This window comes from Daphnia pulex, chromosome 12 (assembly GCF_021134715.1).
Source record: "Daphnia pulex isolate KAP4 chromosome 12, ASM2113471v1".
Taxonomy (NCBI): domain Eukaryota; kingdom Metazoa; phylum Arthropoda; class Branchiopoda; order Diplostraca; family Daphniidae; genus Daphnia; species Daphnia pulex.
Window position 1 is genome coordinate 1,054,993 of NC_060028.1, and position 18,025 is coordinate 1,073,017.

At 43.2% G+C, this 18,025-nt stretch overlaps 5 protein-coding genes across 7 annotated transcripts; 2 read left to right on the forward strand and 3 right to left on the reverse strand.

The window, feature by feature from the left end:
• The first annotated feature begins 878 nt into the window (after positions 1-878).
• LOC124209011 (glutamate receptor ionotropic, delta-1-like) lies at positions 879-2,844 on the forward strand. Its single transcript, XM_046606881.1, has 9 exons — positions 879-1,007; positions 1,084-1,193; positions 1,269-1,353; positions 1,422-1,580; positions 1,649-1,805; positions 1,894-2,111; positions 2,173-2,298; positions 2,370-2,521; positions 2,583-2,844. Exons 1-9 carry the CDS (start codon positions 879-881, stop codon positions 2,842-2,844), a joined length of 1,398 nt encoding a protein of 465 aa, XP_046462837.1.
• A 136-nt stretch (positions 2,845-2,980) lies between these two features.
• On the reverse strand, positions 2,981-8,770 carry LOC124209156 (xaa-Pro aminopeptidase 1-like). The gene is made up of 14 exons (XM_046607040.1): positions 8,231-8,770; positions 7,128-7,354; positions 6,467-6,758; positions 6,271-6,393; positions 5,910-6,186; positions 5,128-5,248; positions 4,909-5,055; positions 4,618-4,834; positions 4,306-4,539; positions 4,163-4,231; positions 4,018-4,094; positions 3,840-3,935; positions 3,684-3,758; positions 2,981-3,561 (listed from the first exon to the last, which is right to left on the reverse strand). The coding sequence occupies exons 1-14, from the start codon at positions 8,268-8,270 to the stop codon at positions 3,391-3,393; spliced, it is 2,166 nt and encodes a 721-aa protein (XP_046462996.1). The 5' UTR covers positions 8,271-8,770; the 3' UTR covers positions 2,981-3,390.
• Positions 8,771-9,333: 563 nt separating this feature from the next.
• On the reverse strand, positions 9,334-13,415 carry LOC124209155 (xaa-Pro aminopeptidase 1-like). Of its 3 annotated transcripts, XM_046607036.1 has the most exons (15): positions 13,325-13,415; positions 13,077-13,201; positions 12,754-12,998; positions 12,462-12,641; positions 12,243-12,354; positions 11,874-12,035; positions 11,447-11,711; positions 11,213-11,333; positions 10,995-11,141; positions 10,703-10,919; positions 10,391-10,624; positions 10,265-10,333; positions 10,129-10,205; positions 9,896-9,991; positions 9,334-9,805 (listed from the first exon to the last, which is right to left on the reverse strand). In XM_046607036.1, the coding sequence occupies exons 2-15, from the start codon at positions 13,108-13,110 to the stop codon at positions 9,482-9,484; spliced, it is 2,283 nt and encodes a 760-aa protein (XP_046462992.1). In that variant the 5' UTR covers positions 13,111-13,201; positions 13,325-13,415; the 3' UTR covers positions 9,334-9,481. The 3 variants fall into 3 exon arrangements, with proteins under 3 accessions (XP_046462992.1, XP_046462994.1, XP_046462995.1); XM_046607038.1 differs by having other exon boundaries at positions 9,334-9,714; positions 13,077-13,370; XM_046607039.1 differs by lacking the exons at positions 12,243-12,354; positions 13,077-13,201; positions 13,325-13,415 and having other exon boundaries at positions 12,754-12,896.
• A 183-nt stretch (positions 13,416-13,598) lies between these two features.
• LOC124209158 (DNA fragmentation factor subunit alpha-like) lies at positions 13,599-14,479 on the forward strand. Its single transcript, XM_046607042.1, has 2 exons — positions 13,599-13,830; positions 13,891-14,479. The coding sequence occupies exons 1-2, from the start codon at positions 13,734-13,736 to the stop codon at positions 14,334-14,336; spliced, it is 543 nt and encodes a 180-aa protein (XP_046462998.1). The 5' UTR covers positions 13,599-13,733; the 3' UTR covers positions 14,337-14,479.
• On the reverse strand, positions 14,276-15,538 carry LOC124209157 (probable U3 small nucleolar RNA-associated protein 11). The gene is made up of 6 exons (XM_046607041.1): positions 15,379-15,538; positions 15,244-15,305; positions 14,876-15,180; positions 14,685-14,815; positions 14,516-14,626; positions 14,276-14,451 (listed from the first exon to the last, which is right to left on the reverse strand). The coding sequence occupies exons 1-6, from the start codon at positions 15,433-15,435 to the stop codon at positions 14,362-14,364; spliced, it is 756 nt and encodes a 251-aa protein (XP_046462997.1). The 5' UTR covers positions 15,436-15,538; the 3' UTR covers positions 14,276-14,361.
• Positions 15,539-18,025: the final 2,487 nt, after the last annotated feature.

Sequence of the window (18,025 nt, forward strand, 5' to 3'; positions counted from 1 at the left end):
TGAGCAACATGCATATTTCACTCGGTGTCTCAGCGAAAAATGGCGGGATTCCTTTCCTCGCGAATACAATCGCGCTACCTGTTACTTTAGACATATTTTTAGGCACCTAGTAACATTTAATGTTGGCGGCATTGCTTTCAGAGAGCTCAGCATTATCTAACTAATAAGGTATTCTATAAAACGAAAAAAAATCATTAGATGCAAGTAAAATCTTGTGTTAAAGATATTAAAATTTTAAAACGAATATTTAAAAAATAAACACAAACACCAAACCGAATCCAGAAGGTTGGCCACAATGTGGTGTTATTTACTTCTTAATGGTAGTGACTGTATCAATTTCGTTAAGCTATTGCATTTAAGGTCGATTTGTAGCCGTGATAGAAATTATTATGAGATATTGATTTATTCGATAGATACATTTGATGGACCCAAAAATCCGATGGGCATCGAAAATCATATAATACAACAGCCCTTCAATCAAAAGCACTTTTTCGTCTATGGCTTACAGAACTACGCCGTACCGAACAATCTCAGTCTGGCACGTGCGATCAATAGTTCGCCAGGAACCAAGAATTATTTAACTATTAACAGAATTAGCAATGAAGTAAACGAGAGGTACAGTTAAATAAGACAATATAATACGGTTTAACGATCGAAATATCAATATTATTTAATCATTTGATCAAATGCTCATTCATTTATGATACTAAGCCCAGTCAGTCTAACTAACATTTTGTCCCTCCTGGCGTACGTGCATCATTTGCTGCGAGTCATGCCGTATCTTCATCAGTTATATAGAACTAATAAAGGAGCTGGACTTGTCATACTTCAATAGGAACCTATTGAGGAAAGACGTCGCTGTGAAAAAACGGGAAATCATGTTATTCATTCGCGGTTTAATTGTCGCTAAATTATTAGCTGTCGCTTTTGCAGCCGGAAGTATCACCCAGGAAATCGCAATAACTAAATCTATTACCGGCGCACACGTAAGAATCCTCGCCTATCACGTAAGTTTTCAAGTTGAAAAATTATGTTAAAGCTATAATATATAATATTGAAATTTCAAATTTGAATACTTTACAGGAACCGCCGATTTTCAACATAATCCGCAATCCGGCTAATCAGAGCTTGGTCCGCTTCATCGGATTTCCCAAAGATGTTTTTGATGTTTTGTCAGCCAGTTGGAATTTTACGTGAGTTTGATTTTCAAATTTAATTATGGAATATTTAAATGTTCTTATTGTTTGCTAAATAAAATGAGCCTCCAGGTATTCTTTCGTCGAAGTCACGCCAATTATGGTGAAGAGCAAAGGATCAGTCGACGCAGCCATGATCGATCAACTTTTGCTAAAGGTCATATAAGATTTAATTGCATTGCATTAATTTAATTTTTGAAGTATCATTTCCTACCCAATTAAAAGAACGCTGATTTAAATGGACGTCTTTCTTCGCCAACTGCCGAACTTTTGACCCACATAGACTATACCGTCGCTGTGTCCGTCTTTACTTTCGCCATCATCCAGCCGATGCCACAAATCCACTATGGATTTTCAGCTCCGATCAAACCCTTTCAGCCAACGGTGTGTGATAGTTCTGGATATTTTTGCGGCATTTCCTATACCAAATGTAAACTTTATTGGTGAATTAGGTGTGGTATTTGATAATTGTGGTTTTCGTCGCCACCGGGTTATTTTTGAGCGCCATTACAAAAGCCACTGGATCGAACGGACTCATTCGAGTACAAAGTAACACGCGAATCATTTGGGACAACATCTGGTACCCTTGGATTGTTCTCATGACGCAAGGTACAGCCTAAATGACGTCAAGGAATCAATTAATAGACAATTATAATTTAAGAAAAAAGGTTATATTCAATTACCATCGTCATGTTAGGAGGACATTTGCTATCCAGCCGTTTGCCGCTCCGTTTCGTGGCCGGTTCCTGGTGTCTAATGGCCGTCGTCCTCGTCTACGCTTACACCGGAACGCTCATCTCCCACATTTCTTTGTCTAAATACGAATCGGTTATCAACACCTTTGACGATCTGGCGGCCAGCACAAAACTCCGCATCATCACCCAAAGAGGAAGCCTATCCGCCGAAATCATTTTGGTAAGTAAAATTATAGAAAAATATTTAAAAAAAAGAAGAAAACTAATTAATGTACATGTAGAACTCGAAAATAGGTGCGCTGAAAACCCTCGGCGACTCGCTCAGACAGAATCCTGAAGATCTTCTCCTTTCGTTACCCGGAGAAACTGAAAAAATTCTGCTCTCCGGTTGCTGCGCTTACGTCGAAGTTGATTCAATTCATTTCCATTACAAGATTGATAGAATGGATTCTACATCTTTTTGATTGGGTTTCATCAGGTCAAGAGACTTGGGGAGTTGCTGGTGTACAAGAGCATGGCGGAACATGGCGGCGAATGCAAATTGACCTTTGGAAAAGAATTGGATTATTCACAAGTTTGGAGTTTCGGCGTAGCTAAAAACTTTCCTCATTTATCCAAAATTAATAGAGGGTACATTACGTCATTTTGAAGGAATTAAGACAAATTTCTCACCGATCCGACACTTTAACAGGCTCCAAACGATGCGTGAAACGGGACTCTATTCTCGAATTACCCAGCGGTATTTGAAGCCGATCGACAAGTGTTTAGCGAGGGAGGCCTACCGACCGAAGAAAAGCCAATTGACTCTTTACGACATGACCAGTTCTTTCATTGTCCTCGGCCTAGGTGGCGGCTTTTCTTTCCTGGTCTTTCTATTGGAGCTGTTGGTTTCATCTCGTTTCTTCAGGACGAAACCACCCGCTGCTCCGGAACTATCAGTTTCCACGGTGTAGTAACTGTGTAACTGGTTAATATTGTAACCTATATTATTAGTTAGAAAATGTCTTATTTTATCCTAAGATGTAGTCGCCATCGTTTTGGAATAGAAAATGATCAAATGGGATAATTTAATTGATCAAAGTATTTCAGTAATTTCTCAACTTACTGTATTTAACTTTACATTCGTCCATTAGAATTGTTTTGTCCAGTGTGCAGTATTTTTGTGATGGAACATAAAAAAAGGCAATTCCACATTTGGTTATTCACAGGTATGTAGTAAATTCAATTTAAGAGAAAAAAAAGTAAGTGAAAATATAATACACCTGGTGAGTGACAATACAATCCCCGTTTAAACTAGATTCTAACCTTGTTTGGGCTCACAACATTTCCAAATTTAAAAACAATTGCGATTTTCGGTGCATAACTTTGAAAAAAAAAAAAAAAAAAAGATCCGGTCAGGGAGATGCGAGATTATGCATGGCGTAGTTTTGAATTCATTTCATCTTGCAAAACAAATTTGTTGAACTCAGCTGATTCAGTGGCAAAAAAGGTTGCGCGCGTTAACTCATCAATGGGGCGACGGCCAGCAGCTGGACGGAAACTAAAACGGTCGCAATGAATTGAAAAGTTAACGACGAGGTGCTGATGATGGATCCTGTGGCTCCGCTCCTACTCCGGTGACACGGTTCGGTGATGTGACGCGTTTTGGACATGAGCCAGTAAAACGCTCGCTGCAAAAATATCAAACACACACAAATGGCCCGATAATGACGTGAACCATCAGTTGGTGACCCATTTTTATCCGAACAAGTATAAAATCAAACGATAAAAGCTTGTAAAAAGATGAACGTACCATTCTGTTTTGACGTTTCAATTCCTCTCCTACTTTTATCCTCACCATGGCCTGGTAGTGGTTCAACCAGTGAAGCTGTTTGCGGAAATAAACCAACAAAAAAAGAAGTAAACAAAAAGTAAACGGAAATAGAGCAATAATAATGAAATAGATTACCTGTTTATGTGTCATTAATTCAGGAACGATCAAGTACGGATCGAAGGGCACCAACGAAACCACCTCGAACCCCAAATAGCGGCTGTCTCGCTCATGCTATAAATAAAATAGCAGGGTTCACATGGCAACCAAACGTCCAAAACGATAAATGCTGTGACCTGAACATTTTGAAAAATACCTCGAATGTTTTACGGATGACTCGCAGAATGGATTCCAAGCGGATGCCGTATTCGTTTTCCTGGTAAAATCCAGGCTCTGTTCACATGTTTCAATTATAAGCGTCAACTCGTATTAGATGAACAGATTTAATGAGGAAGACGTACCGTCGGAGAAAAAGTAATTTTCTTCGAAATGATGACCGACTTTACCGTAAATTCTGATCTGAATGGGACCTGCGAAAAAAGTCGTTTTTAGACTGAACAAGGAATATTTAATTCTTGGGCGTAGGCTATAGCCTATAGGCTACTTTCGTGAACGTTGAGGAAAGAGCCGATTCCATGGCCGGTTCCGTGAAGGTAGTCCAGCCCAGCGCTGTAAAGGTGTTGACGAGCTATAACATCGATCCGGGTGTCATCAATCGAGTCCGGAAAAACCAGTGTGGCCAGATCAATGGCTCCCATCAAGACTCGAGTGTAAATTTCCTTTTGGAGTTGCGTGGCTCTTCCAAAATGGAACGTTCGAGTCACATCCGTCGTTCCATCTACAAGAAATACAAGACGTTACATATCAAAACGAATCCATCATCTCGGGCCGCAACGGCCCAAACTGGATGACGCACCGAGATATTGGCCACCAGAGTCGATGAGCAAAAACGAGGAATTGTCAATGACCCGATTGGTTTCCACCGACGGCCTGTAGTGGATGACGGCGCCGTTGGGTCCAAATGCGGCGATCGTACTGAAACTGGGCCCTCGATTCAAGTCCTGCTGGGCGCGATACTCGTCCAAGCTGTGCACCACTTTCAACTCGTCCCATTGCTCCTTGCCCTCTTGCACCTTTAAAAGGACATGTCCAATTCAATCAGAGGAAAAGAAAAAACAAGAAAACCGAAATAGAATTCGAGTGGAACCTGTTCTTGGAGCAGCGAAATAAAATCACAAAGGGCCACGGCGTCTTTCAGGTGGGCGTTTCTCATTCCTTCCACTTCAACCGCATTTTTCGTCGCTTTCAATAAAATCAGTGGCGAAGGTGACGTCCGTCTCTTGTCCGCCGGAATCTGTCGGGAAACAACATTTTTTACTCAATAAGAACAGACGACCAAAAAGGGGCAAATTGAATTGGAGTTTACCGTTTCGTAGATGGCGAAACTGACTCCGCCGCTGTAGGCGTATCTGGACGGAAGAAGGATCGAATTGGCTTTGGCCGTTAAACGAGGCAGATCGGTGAATACATTCTCGTATCTCCTTATCCTTTAAGTTCCACCGATGGAATCCATTCACACACACACACCAAAGTAATAACAATAAAAACGAATAAATATTGATGGCTTTTCAAAATCCGTAAATGGGACGAGTGATTAGATACAGGGGCACCTCCCCATCATTATTTTTCATTGTTGTCCATCACCGAAAACAAAGCGAGAGTGTTTCGCTTGAACACAAGTCCCGCAACATCACAACCAACAACCACAACAAAAAATCTTCCGGCGTGAAGGGCGTGGCCCGCAGCCTATGCGGCCGCCGTGCATATAAATCAATAACCGCGCATCTTTTTTTTTCCATCCGCTCAACCAACAAAAATAAAATAAAAATAAAATAAAAAGAGAAAAAGGCTAAATGGATTGTTGGCTATGCCGCGTGTGCTATCGACAAAAAGGAATCTCTGCCGAGACTTTCACAGTCATTAGCGGCCCCGTCGTGACGTTTGTGATGAATGATGAGCGTTACCTTATATGTCATTCCCCCCCCCCCCCTCTCTCTTCTTCTTCACAGGCCCGTAAATAACAGCAGAGTCGCCTTATCAGGGACGATGGCCAGAGGCTTTTGACACACCCTCGTTGCATCCGACGTTTTTTAAAAAAAAAGCGCCGATGGAAGGAATGAAAAATAAAAGAAATTGCGCGCAACTTACTCGACGCAAAGGTCAACGGACTGCTCCCGGGGACAGCGATCGCTGTCCAGGTGCTCCCTGATGGGCGCCACTTTCAATTTGAGCGGCTCGACGAAGAGGACGACTTGATGCAGGGACACGTAGGCGTAGCTCTTGACCAGCGGACTGTAAGGCACGTCGGCCCCGCGCAGATTCAGCAGCCAGGCGATTTCGTCCAGGGCCGTCACGACAATTCCGTCAAGGCCGAGCTCCTTCAACTCGTTTCGCACCACGCCCACCTTCTCCTGCCACGACTGGCCTGTGCCACCCAAACCAAAACATTTCTATTCATTTCACAGTTTTTATGTTTTTAAAAAGGTTTTTTAAAAAATCTGTTAAAAACCTGCGTGAACAATGTCGTGAATAAAGGCGGGACGAGGATTGGGCTTGGGTCTTCCGTTGTCCTCGTTCCAAATCGAGTCGACTAAATTGGCCTGAATCGCATCCAGTTTGATTCCGCTTTCGGCTAAAATCAGAAAGAAAACAAAATTAGACATATTCTGAATTAAAGATGAGTTGATTGAATTTGAAAAAGTTACCGAGTTCAGAGCGCCATTCAAGCCACTGATCGGCGCTAACTAATTTGGGATCGGCCCCGACGCGGTCGCCGGAAGAGAGAACCGATTTGAGCCACTCGCTGATGCTGGGCACTTGTTCCTGACCAGATTTCATGACGATCCATTGGCAGTCGAGTTGCTGGTCGGCCTGCAGGTGATAGCGGCCGTCCACCCAGAGAGCGGCCGAATTGAGCGTCACGACCGCCGTTCCGGCGCTTCCCGTGAAACCCGTCACGTACTGGCGTCTCCTGTCGCTCGGGGAAACCATTTCAGTCTGCACAAACAACAACAACATCAACAAGGTAAACACGAGAACATGAATCGCGTCAAATTTTGTCCGACATTCCTGAAACAGCCATCAGTTTTGAGCGGGAAAGTTTGAAACGTGTCCAACCCAAACATCACATAAGATGCTCAACCAACAACTCACAAAGATTCCTCGTTACGCTGACAAGGAAACTCCCCCCCAGGGCTGTATGATAGGTTCAAAATATGGGTGTTTTGAATTACTAAATACGGCTGACATTATTATTCCATCATAACGGATTCCCCGAGGCCCGTCAGCCATTGATTAGGCATAAATTATTATCCCGCGTATACAATTAATCAATTGAATGGATATTTGCAAATCATTTTGATTTACCTGATGCTCGTCGTCACTGGTGATGATGTAGGCCTTGAGCGGGGCTCCTCTGACCAATTTGGTGGCCGACATGGCGACCCGCAGCTGCTGCAGCCGCAGCGTCGTATTGACGCGGTTGATGGGCTGCTGCTCCTGGACGATGCCGTCCAGGCAACCCAGTCGATCGGGCGTGATGCGTCCACCGCCGCCGCCACCGCTTGCCGCCATCATCCAAACGCCTTTCGTCGCTATTTAAAAAAGAAAAAATTCTCAACCAGATGCTGCCGTATCAAATCTGATGTGGCGTTAATAGCCTTTTGGGCGTCTTTTTAAAAATAGGCGCCGTACGGGGGCGTCCAGTGACACGCCGACATCAACATAAAAAGCCAACGTTGGCGGCATAGCACACACACACAAATTTAAAAGGAGGAGATTCTTCATGGGGAAATAGTTGTCTTTTAGTTCAGCATGTGTGGTCGACCTTTTTTCTAACTATGCCGACTGCCAGTGTGTGTTACAAGGTGTACACCAAAAACCATCAACTCGATTATCTTTTTTGAGATTTTCTGGGGAATTCTTACAAGATGCATGGGTTTGGCGGAGTGACTCATCACCTATAAAAGTGCACTCCTTTTTTCTTTTATTTTTGGTTGGGTTACTGTTCCCTATCTGTTCGCTAACGAGTTTTTCAGACAACACCAGCACACATCCCCAAGGCCGAGTGATGGATCTGCAAAGTCTAGAATTTCCATCTGCCAACTGTCTCTCGTTGCTACAAGTTACAACAAATGTTGATATCATTTTTGATGATTTCCCACCTTGATTCAAAATTTCGGGAATGTCTGACGCGCTACACATCTAATCGCGGGAGAAACATTTCTCCACCGGAGTGAATTTTGTCGGTTCGACATTTTTTTCCCCTCACGACAAAATGTTTTTGAAAATAAAAGTAGCGGTGGCGCTAAAAATAGAAATTTTTCAAATCCTGCGAGTAGCGGCGATCGGAAGTCAAAATGATTTACGCGCCATTGTTTTTTGAATTATTTTTCTAAAGCAAACATCCGGTAATGTCCAATGGGATAAGCGAATAAGAAGAAATATTTAAAAAGTAAATTTTGTCCTACCGTAGAGGATGAAGAGGACGAGAAATTGCGCACGAAACATTTTGCGTTGAATTTTTGAAGAAGTAGAGAAAAGTGTTCAGTCGATTGTCGATGAAGAATGACGAGGCATGAAAGATGACGCCACTCGAAACACGTTGAAAGAGAAAAACAAAATGCAAATGCTGTTTTTTTTCCCGCACGACTTTTTCGACACGTTTTTTGACAAAAGAGCAGAGAGAACACGTTGGTGGCAGATGATGATGATGATGTGCGAGCTGCTGGCGCCTCACTGAGCCTTCGGGACCAACAGCAGCGGCTCGTCATGTGTATTCAATCCCTCCCATGACTAGGGCTTCTCTCTTTGCGTGTTTCTTCATCTCTCACTCCTTCCTTCACCCAACCCCCCCTCTTTTTTTCTCCCTTATATAACAAACTGCAGCGCCCGCCGTCTAATTTCGGTCATCGGCTCCCAACGCTCCATACCTCAATAAATACATCTAAATTTAGATAGTTTTTGTCTTCTTCTTCTTCTATTTTCAAATTTCGTTTAGTGGGGGGATTTTTTCAAGTTTTGTTTCTTGATTCGATTGTTCAAGTTTCGTGTTCTTCTTTAGATTGGGACGATTGTCTCTGGGCATTCAATCAATGGCAGGGGGAAATTCGACTATTCAGAGCTCTGCGAAATGGGCGCGGTCGCCGTGTGGATCGTTGTGAACAAGAAAAAGTAAAAAAACATTTTCTGCGTATTTTCTAATCTCCGGTAATATAGCGCGTTCGTGCGTGTACCGCATTACAGGGGGGCGTTGTCGTTTTTTTTCTTTTTTCGTAACTTTTGCGATGCCAATCTGCATATATATTTCCTCCACCCCTCCACCAGCACTCTTCTTTCTTCTTTCGCAGATGTAGTATACAAAATGTTGAGATACTCAATACGCCTCTTTTTTCCTTATTTTAAAAAAGAATCAAGCCTTGTTTTTATACTGGTCGGAGGATTTATCGACCTCTGCTCCAGGGGGTTACACACACATCCACCAGCCATAACTCTTGTAATATGTTGAGATATCTCGACCATCGAGTGTATAGACATTTGCAGCCACTTTTTTCTTGTTCTTCTTTTTCAAATATAAATATTCAGACGATGTATTTTCGGGAGTAACCAATTGTCTTGAACGGAGAATGTCGGGAATGTGAACGACTCCATCCGTCAGGATTTCTTGAGCAAAAAGAAAAAAAAAGCGGATCGAATGTAAAAGTAATAAGCGAAATTTTCGGTTACTTGGTTAAAAATGAGATAGTTCTAAGAAAGAAGCGTGTCGAATGCGATGCTGGGGGGGAATATCTCAAAGGGGTAGCGGACGAGTTTTGGACAGGAGCCAGGGCAAGCATCCGCTTGTTTTGGAGGAAGTGGCGGATGTTTTCCCTGGCGGGTTTTGTTGTTGTCGTCGTTGCAACTCGGCGACGACATTCTGCCGGACCAGTTGGTGGTAATCGTTCAGCCACTTCATCTAGACACGGGAAAACAAAATGGGAAACCCAACAAAATATTACGAGATAAAAATGGCAATTCTCTCCAGTCGATTGTTTAGTTTGGCTTGACTGGGCAAGAAAGAAAAAGAGAAAGGTACACATCAGAAAAAGATGATGGGTTATGTAGAGGTGATGATGGGCGTTTTTGAGGGGACTCACTTGTTTGGAGGTCATCATGTCGGCTAGAATCAAGTCGCTCTCGAACGGAACCATCGTCACAGGCTCGAAGCCAAGGAATCTATTCCCGCCGCCCTCCTGTTGTTTTGCCATTTGTTGTCATCCATCAGTGACCCACCCGACGCAACAGCCGAAAAGAAAAACAACAAAAGTAACAAACGAAGACGAATCGTTAGGTAAACAAAACCGCAATCGCGTGTGTGTGTTTAATATACCGTCATGTTTAGGTCGACGACGCGCAGGATCGTTTCCAATCGGATTCCGTACTCGTCGGCCAAGTAATAACCCGGTTCTGCAAATATAACCAAGTGAAAATGTTTAGCGGGGTCAATGGTGAAAGCAAAATATTACCGTCCGAGAAAAAGAAATTGGGCTGGAATTTGTGCGGCTCTTTGCTGTTGATTCGCAGTTGAATTGGACCTGTTAAAAGAATAGATGATGAAAGGGAATTAAAATTGGATTCAAAAGGACACGCACTTTCGTGAACGTTCAGAAAGGAGCCGATTCCGTGGCCCGTTCCGTGAAGGTAGTCCAGTCCAGCGCTGTAAAGGTGTTGACGAGCTATAACATCGATCCGGGTGTCATCAATCGAGTCCGGAAAAACCAGTGTGGCCAGATCAATGGCTCCCATCAAGACTCGAGTGTAAATTTCCTTTTGGAGTTGCGTGGCTCGTCCAAAATGGAACGTTCGAGTCACATCCGTCGTTCCATCTACAAGAAATACAAGACGTCACATATCAAAACGAATCCATCATCTCGGGCCGCAACAGCCCAAACTGGATGACGCACCGAGATATTGGCCACCAGAGTCGATGAGCAAAAACGAGGAATTGTCAATGACCCGATTGGTTTCCACCGATGGCCTGTAATGGATGACGGCGCCGTTGGGTCCAAATGCGGCGATCGTACTGAAACTGGGCCCTCGATTCAAGTCCTGCTGGGCGCGATACTCGTCCAAGGTGTGCACCACTTTCAACTCGTCCCATTGCTCCTTGCCCTCTTGCACCTTTAAAAGGACATGTCCAATTCAATCAGAGGAAAAGAAAAAACAAGAAAACCAAAAATAGAATTCGAGTGGAACCTGTTCTTGGAGCAGTGAAATAAAATCACAAAGGGCCACGGCGTCTTTCAGGTGGGCGTTTCTCATTCCTTCCACTTCAACTGCATTTTTCGTCGCTTTCAATAAAATCAGTGGCGAAGGTGACGTCCGTCTCTTGTCCGCCGGAATCTGTCGGGAAACAACATTTTTTACTCAAAAAGACGCAGGACCAAAAAGGGGCAAATTGAATTGGAGTTTACCGTTTCGTAGATGGCGAAACTGACTCCACCGCTGTAGGCGTATGTTGATGGAAGGAGGACCGAACTGACATTTTGTGCCAAAACAGCCAAGTCTTTGAAAACGGCTTCGTAGGCTCTGACTCTGTCAACAAAGGTTAATTTTAAAAAGGAATTCCAAACAAGCCAAAGTTGGGATCAGCAAAGAGACGGAACGCCCAACGCGTTTCTGTTGTCTGTATAATCAAACCAACGCACTCGACACAAATAGGTTCCTCTTGACAGCGGTCGCTGTTCAAGTGCTCCCGGATCGTCCCCGTGACTTTCTCCGGCTGGATAAAGAGCACAATCCGATCCAACGATAAAAAGACGTAGCCCTCCACCAGCGGGCTGTTGGCTACATCGGAGCCACGTACGTTGAGCAACCAGGCGATCTCGTCCAGCGTCGTCACAACCACCGCGTCGACCTTTTGGGTCATCAACTCCTTCCGCACCGCACCCACTTTGTCTTGCCACAATTGACCTGCAAAAATTAAAAGAAAAAGAAAATCATTTCAATAACGAGATGGACTTTTTTAAAAAACATCAAACGAACTCAATGGCCTCCCTATCTTTTTTCTATAAGGTAGACGTATAAATTATATGACCGAGATAGAGTGCACAATAAATATAGCCAACTACATACCAGCGAAGGCAACGTCGTGAACATAAGCGGGTCTTGGTTTAGCGTTGCTGCTGCTGCTGTTGCTGCTGCATGTCGGTTTATTAGAGCTTTCGATTTTGGCGTCGTTCCAGACGTCGTCGACAAGATTGGTTGGCAAAGCATCCAGCCAAATGTCGCTGACGGCTGCATAACCGGGAGAGAGAGACAGAGAGGTGGGGGGAAAAACCCAGACAGAAGGGGAAATAAGGTTTTAATAGCAGCTCACATGAATAGGTGAAAACTTTAACAAAGGTAATATTGTTAAGGCAATCTGCTGGGATGTTGCCGAACGAAAAAGTGGATGTCCCAACAGACGCACAACACCTGTGCAGAGTTTCCTATACTTTATACCTAGATCGTTTCGCCATTGGAGCCAAAGATCGAAACTGACCAATTTCGGATCGGCCGCCACTCGATCACCCGGTGACAGGGCGGACTTTAGCCAATGGCTAATCTCCGTTACCTGCGCACGATGAAGACGAAATCATCGACAAAATTAACTCCGCATTCTCTTTTTGGCGATGTGGGAAAAAACAAATTTACATTGAATATTAAAAAAAAACGGCAAACCTTGTCGTCTCCGGGTTGCATGAGGGTCCACTGGCAATCCAGTTGCAGATTGGCCTGCAGATAGTAGCGGCCGTCTGTCCATAAAACGGCTCGTTTGTCTGTCACGACAGCTGTCCCCGAACTGCCCGTAAAGCCGGAGACAAATTGCCGCCTGTCTTTGTCGGGAGAAATGAGTTCTGTCTGTTAATGGAACAAGCCACAAAAAAAATATGGAGTATCAAATCAATCGTCAAAAACAATCATAACATGTTGGGGCAGACTGGGTAGACCGTTTGCGCTCTGAGTGGAATACCTGATGCTCGTCGTCTCCTGTAACGATGTAAGCGTCGACTTTGGACAAAGTCATGGCCTTTCTTAACATTTCCAGACGCTGCGACGTATTCACTCGGTTGACTGGCTCATGTTGGCCATTATCCGGCGGACAGGCCAGTCGATCTATCATTTCATTCCGGTAGACGCTGGTTGTAGCCTTGCTGGTGGCTACTGGCGAGACTGAAGCAGCCAGAGCTCTTTCGGTCATCAACCAAATAATAACAACTATCCGGGACAAAAAAATAAGAAATTGGAACTCGTGAGATTTATTAGGTACTGCAGTAATCATAGAATATGACTTACTTGTGATGAAATGAAATGTGCTTGAGGCCTCCATATCTCTTACTTCTTACTCTTGTAAAAAGAGCGATGAAACTGGACTTGAAAAACTGGACTCAGCAGCTATTATTTGCACGGTCGGATGAACCCTGGGAGAAGAATGAATAAAGAAAATGTTGAAACAACTGGGAGATGACCAGCGGCACTTATTTTATCAAATCAAAACCACTGGGAGATGATGGTGACAATCAATTTTGTAACTGTATACGTACTTGTCGGATTAAGAGGCTATATTTACACATGATGGTCGAGGATGGTGATGGTGATGACTGATGACCTTCAATTTCTTACCTGTGGTTTTCTTGGCCTTCACCTGTCCGTCGTGGAATTGGTACTTACTTTTCTCCTGGGAAAGCCAAATGGTCGATAAAAAAACAGAGCAAGAAATACATTTTGCCTTAATTTTGCAATTGAATTTCAAATCACTTCTTGAAATATCGATTCAAAGTTGTATCGATTACTAAGACAGACTTGTCGTCTGCTACGTTTGTTTAAATTTCGTTTGTATGTTGTCAGTCGCCCTGTCAATTTGGGTATAATATCGGTAGTGCTTTCTTGTTTCTAACTGGAGATCAGTAGAATTAGATTTAACAGTTCCCGGATTCTCTTTGCCAGTTGGTCATGGATGCAAACAAGAAACCTTTCAAACTCGTCAGTCAAGACCGAAGAATCAAAAAAGGTGCTGTGGCGGGAAGCATGGAAGAGTTGATGCAAAAAGGTATTAGTCGTTAGTTTTAAGATATGTTTTGAGTCTAACGAACTTTTCCCTTCAATTTAGCTAGAACACTTTTCAACTTGGGCTCAGAAAATATCCAAATTGTACTGGAAGAAGATGGGACAGAAGTTTTGGAGGATGAATACCTATTGTTCCTAGACAACAACACCAAGCTGATGATTCTTCCATCCAACAACCAGTGGAATCCCCCTATCCCTGCATTTGATGTGACTGACTGCCCAGGAACGGAGAACTCCAACTACAACCCTGTGAAAATCCTGCAAAAGCTTGTGCGAAGTCCTGGGTGTATTGCTCTGCTCAGCGAAGAAGAACTGGATGTGGTTTCCTCCTTCACCAGCCATCAAAACATTGGCATACCACAGACTGAAGTGGAGTACCTGATTGGAGCATGTCAGAGGGAGTTGGAACAGAAGAAAAAAATCAAAGATGCTTTGGACCTGGTGGAATTGTATCAAAGAGCCAAAGAGCAGTCAGAATTACATCCTTAAAAATCCGTGTCAAAATACCCCGAATTCATCGTTTTCGTTCAGCTTTCCACTTGTAAATCGGCGCTGTGCTCTTTGTACCAGGTGTAATTCGAACTGGCTTCGTATCGCTTTTTCCCTATAAATAAAAAGGGTCGATTAAATTACATTTCTTTAAGTTTTGTCGAATCAATTTGTCATACTCTAAGCATTTTCTTGAGTTCCATTTTCTGCTGGGCAACCATCAGTTGCTTCTCACGGGCGATTCTTTTCTCGAGTTGGCGGTAAGATTTCATTCGCTCCTCAGCCACATTCTGCCATCAAAAGGGAATTTATCAAAATATCACAAGCACAACAATAAAAGCATTTTACCTCAGCTGTTTCATTGGTCAACATTTTGCTGAGATCCATCTTTTTCAAGTCTTCAAGCTTTGGACGATTGGATTTTCTCGAAAGAAGAGATGGATGTGTTTGAAGTCTCTCGGCGACATCAAGATTTTTAGCTGCAAACAAACACACATATTTAAAATCATTTTGACTTGGAATAGATTGAGTTGTTTTACCTTCTTCTTTTGTGTCGACGAAAAACACATGATTGTTTGATTTTTCTGCATCAATGAGGTGAAGCTGGGACTGAAGCTTGTCAATCTTTCTGGACTCTACCAGACGTTTGTGTGAAATGTATTTCAGGTCCTGAGTCTGCATCAACTTGAGTTGCTCTGGAGTGCATTCTTCCTCCTTTGGTGTGTCAATGTGCTCACCATCCTCCATGCGGGACCTGATCATGTGAAAGTAGAACTCATCCGGATTCTTGTCCAGCACCCGTCTGTGGAGTCCCTTTAACGCTGCTTTCTTGTTGTTAAAGTCCCTGTGGGAACGAATGCATTTAACAGAGCAGGCAAACAAAAGTAAAGATAATGCCAAAACTTACTTGGCCCTTTCGCGATAGTCTTTCTTTTTCTCCAAGACACCCAAGTGAGCTCGGGCTTCAGGCTGTGAGGAAATTCAACATTCATTTCATTTGAATCCAGAATCTTGGCATTACATCGAAAATTTGGAATCTTACCTGATGTCTTTCCCTGTGGGCTTTATTTGTCTTGAAAGCATTTCTGAGTGAAGCCATTTTTCCCGCTTAATTGTCTAAAATTATCTTGGGAACTGCTTCAACTGTCGTCTTGTCGTAAACACGTGAAGAAGCAGAAGAAATTTTGTTTCCATTTTCCACCACGTGCAGAGCCATCTAGCGGTGAAAATAAATAAAATTCGTAAAATGGCTACTAGGTGGCGCTGACCGCAACGTGTCCAATAAATCACGGAAGCGTAACGATGGCGCAATAAGTCCACCACACAGTTAGATATTGTGAAGAGGAGGGGGGATTTCATGTTCACGGTTAGTTAAACTCAATCTCTCGTGAAAAGCCTGATTTGCCTTCATCTCTCCCCGTTTCACCGCACAACACCACACCCACTAATAACACGCAATAACCACCGTCGTAGACTTGTCAACCTTTTTTAAATTGACTCGCATATAATAAACACGAATGAATAAAATTTGATTTAAATTCAAGTCAGACATCGGAAAAATCTTCTTTCGACTTTTGCTAAGAAAGTCTGTCGATTTTCACGCGGTGCTTTTCTCACTGTCTAGAAAATATCTGCATAATATCTCGACGGGGAATGAAATAATAAATTTTTTTAAAAAAGAGGATCTCTTCTTCTTCTTCCTCTTGTGATATCGTCATAATAATAATATCGACGCTGCGGATCATGCAAAACAGTCCATCAGTCGATCCTACCGTTTGCAGAGCCGATGTCTCGCAGGCTCCTGATGCGCCAAGGAGAATTTATAAGCCGATTGGGCCCCGCCATCGGCCAGCAAAAGGAAAAAAAAAAAAATGTTCTTATATGCAACAAAAAATGGCATAGAATTTTATATAGATATAGGCCTCGTAAAAATTTCAAATCGAATCAATCTAAATAGAGCTCGATGTGTTCTATTGTGGAAATAAATCAACCGGATCTAAAGAGCTATAGGCATTATATCGTTCATTACGCGTTCAATAGGAGGTCATTTATAATTCTAAAGCCCATGATATAAAGTACGTGCAGTTTAATCTCCTATCTCTCCCCCCCTCCACCCTTCTATAGGAGCCGCGTAGGAAATTTCTCATTTTAATAGCCCCCCACCACCACCACCCACACATCCACCCATAATTTTAAAATTGGATTTCCTCTTTTTTGACTGCTCCTCCTGTATATACATATTCACCCCCTTCAAAACCATATATACTTAACTTGTGTGCGGCTCCTAAAGTCTGTACAGTTTCTGTTCTTGTATATTTGAAACGTTCCCCGAGGACTAGGAGCCGAGTGAGAGAAACGATAGAAAGAAAAAAGAAGAAGAAGTCTCATACATCAGGATCCTGGCGCAGGAGCTCTTTTGATGCGTCTCTCGGGATAGTTTTCCTTCACGCCCTTTGGGCTCCTTTTGGCTGATGTGGCTCCTGCGCCACAGCCCCTGTGTTGGCTGCTGGCTCCTATTCTGGCCCAGCACCCAGAAACATGGGGGATGCTGGGCTCCGTCTCCCCATAGCAGTTTCTCTCTTTCCACTTTCTGGCTGTCTGCCTCCTCTCCCTTTGACATGCAAATGATATGGAAAGGAACACACACACATATATATATATAGGAGCCGTATAGACTACTACTACGGAGGAGTGCTGGATATTTACCATGTAAGGGACAGCTAGGAGATGTATAGGATCGAGTCCCTTTTTCGCCCGCCCTTATTCCAGTAATTGATGTAAGGTGGAAACTATGCTGTCAAATGACGTAACGAGCCGTCATTCAACCAGCTCCTGCCCTGGCTCCTAGATTCAATTTCTCCTCACAAGCATTTCAACTCTACACATCTATACATTTCAAAATAATCTACGAAATAATACAATCAAATACAAGGCCTATTATTTATTACTAAATTTATGAAATTAATCGATTGGAAAAAACCCAATCGCTCGGAAGATTGAGTCTATCCAGCATCAAAGTTGAGTGTAGTTTCATTATCGGCCTTGTATATATATAATACAGGGTGATGCTGGGTGGGGGATATATATATGTCCGTGACGAAAGCGGTTGGCCACACGACCGTCGCTGGGCTTTCCGATCCGCCTGTCAACGCCACACACACACACAGCCCAGCCCAGTACACAACCCTGTCTATATATTCTTTTTTTGGGTAGAAATGTGTGTTGGCAGTCCAGCATAGCAGCAGCCAAAAAGGAACTCGTCTCTCTATATATTTCTTGCTGATGCAGCTCCTCTTTATTATATATTCTTTTTTTTTTTAGTTTTTATTCTCTAGTATATTTTTCTGTATGGATATGATAACAAACGAGCTGCTGTGCCGTTGTTTGGCTCAACCCCCCCACAGCATAGTGGAGAGAGACTGTGGGAGGAGGACGCCCTCCGTCATGTTTTTGGCTCGTGGATCGACCCCTAATATATTATACACATCTTTTTCTTTTCTTTTCTTTTCTTTCTTTAGGTTGGAGAGAGAGAGAGATATTTTTCTATAGGCTGTGCTGGCCATCACGTCCAGGAGCCCAAGCCAAAAAAGGATCCACCACCCTACCATCACCCTTCGGCCGATGATGATGACCAGCAGCAGTCAAAGAGGGTCATCGATATCATCCATATAAGACAAGTCCCAAAAGGG

Excerpts from the sequence above, each read along its gene's own strand:
- LOC124209158 (XM_046607042.1), top strand. The coding sequence starts at position 13,734 with ATGGATGCAAACAAGAAACCTTTCAAACTCGTCAGTCAAGACCGAAGA. Across the intron at positions 13,831-13,890 it reads GGAAGAGTTGATGCAAAAAG|CTAGAACACTTTTCAACTTG; the intron begins GTATTAGTCGTT and ends CCTTCAATTTAG.
- LOC124209157 (XM_046607041.1), bottom strand. The coding sequence starts at position 15,435 with ATGGCTTCACTCAGAAATGCTTTCAAGACAAATAAAGCCCACAGGGAA. Across the intron at positions 15,181-15,243 it reads GACTATCGCGAAAGGGCCAA|GGACTTTAACAACAAGAAAG; the intron begins GTAAGTTTTGGC and ends TCGTTCCCACAG. Across the intron at positions 14,627-14,684 it reads TGACCAATGAAACAGCTGAG|AATGTGGCTGAGGAGCGAAT; the intron begins GTAAAATGCTTT and ends TTTTGATGGCAG.
- LOC124209156 (XM_046607040.1), bottom strand. The coding sequence starts at position 8,270 with ATGTTTCGTGCGCAATTTCTCGTCCTCTTCATCCTCTACG. Across the intron at positions 6,187-6,270 it reads TCACGACATTGTTCACGCAG|GCCAGTCGTGGCAGGAGAAG; the intron begins GTTTTTAACAGA and ends TGGGTGGCACAG. Across the intron at positions 4,540-4,617 it reads CTCTGGTGGCCAATATCTCG|ATGGAACGACGGATGTGACT; the intron begins GTGCGTCATCCA and ends TATTTCTTGTAG.
- LOC124209011 (XM_046606881.1), top strand. The coding sequence starts at position 879 with ATGTTATTCATTCGCGGTTTAATTGTCGCTAAATTATTAGCTGTCGCT. Across the intron at positions 2,299-2,369 it reads GTTGCTGCGCTTACGTCGAA|GTCAAGAGACTTGGGGAGTT; the intron begins GTTGATTCAATT and ends GGGTTTCATCAG. Across the intron at positions 2,522-2,582 it reads TTATCCAAAATTAATAGAGG|GCTCCAAACGATGCGTGAAA; the intron begins GTACATTACGTC and ends ACACTTTAACAG.
- LOC124209155 (XM_046607036.1), bottom strand. The coding sequence starts at position 13,110 with ATGGAGGCCTCAAGCACATTTCATTTCATCACAA. Across the intron at positions 11,142-11,212 it reads GTTTCGCCATCTACGAAACG|ATTCCGGCGGACAAGAGACG; the intron begins GTAAACTCCAAT and ends GTTTCCCGACAG. Across the intron at positions 9,806-9,895 it reads ACATGATGACCTCCAAACAA|TCAAGCCAAACTAAACAATC; the intron begins GTGAGTCCCCTC and ends TTTCTTGCCCAG.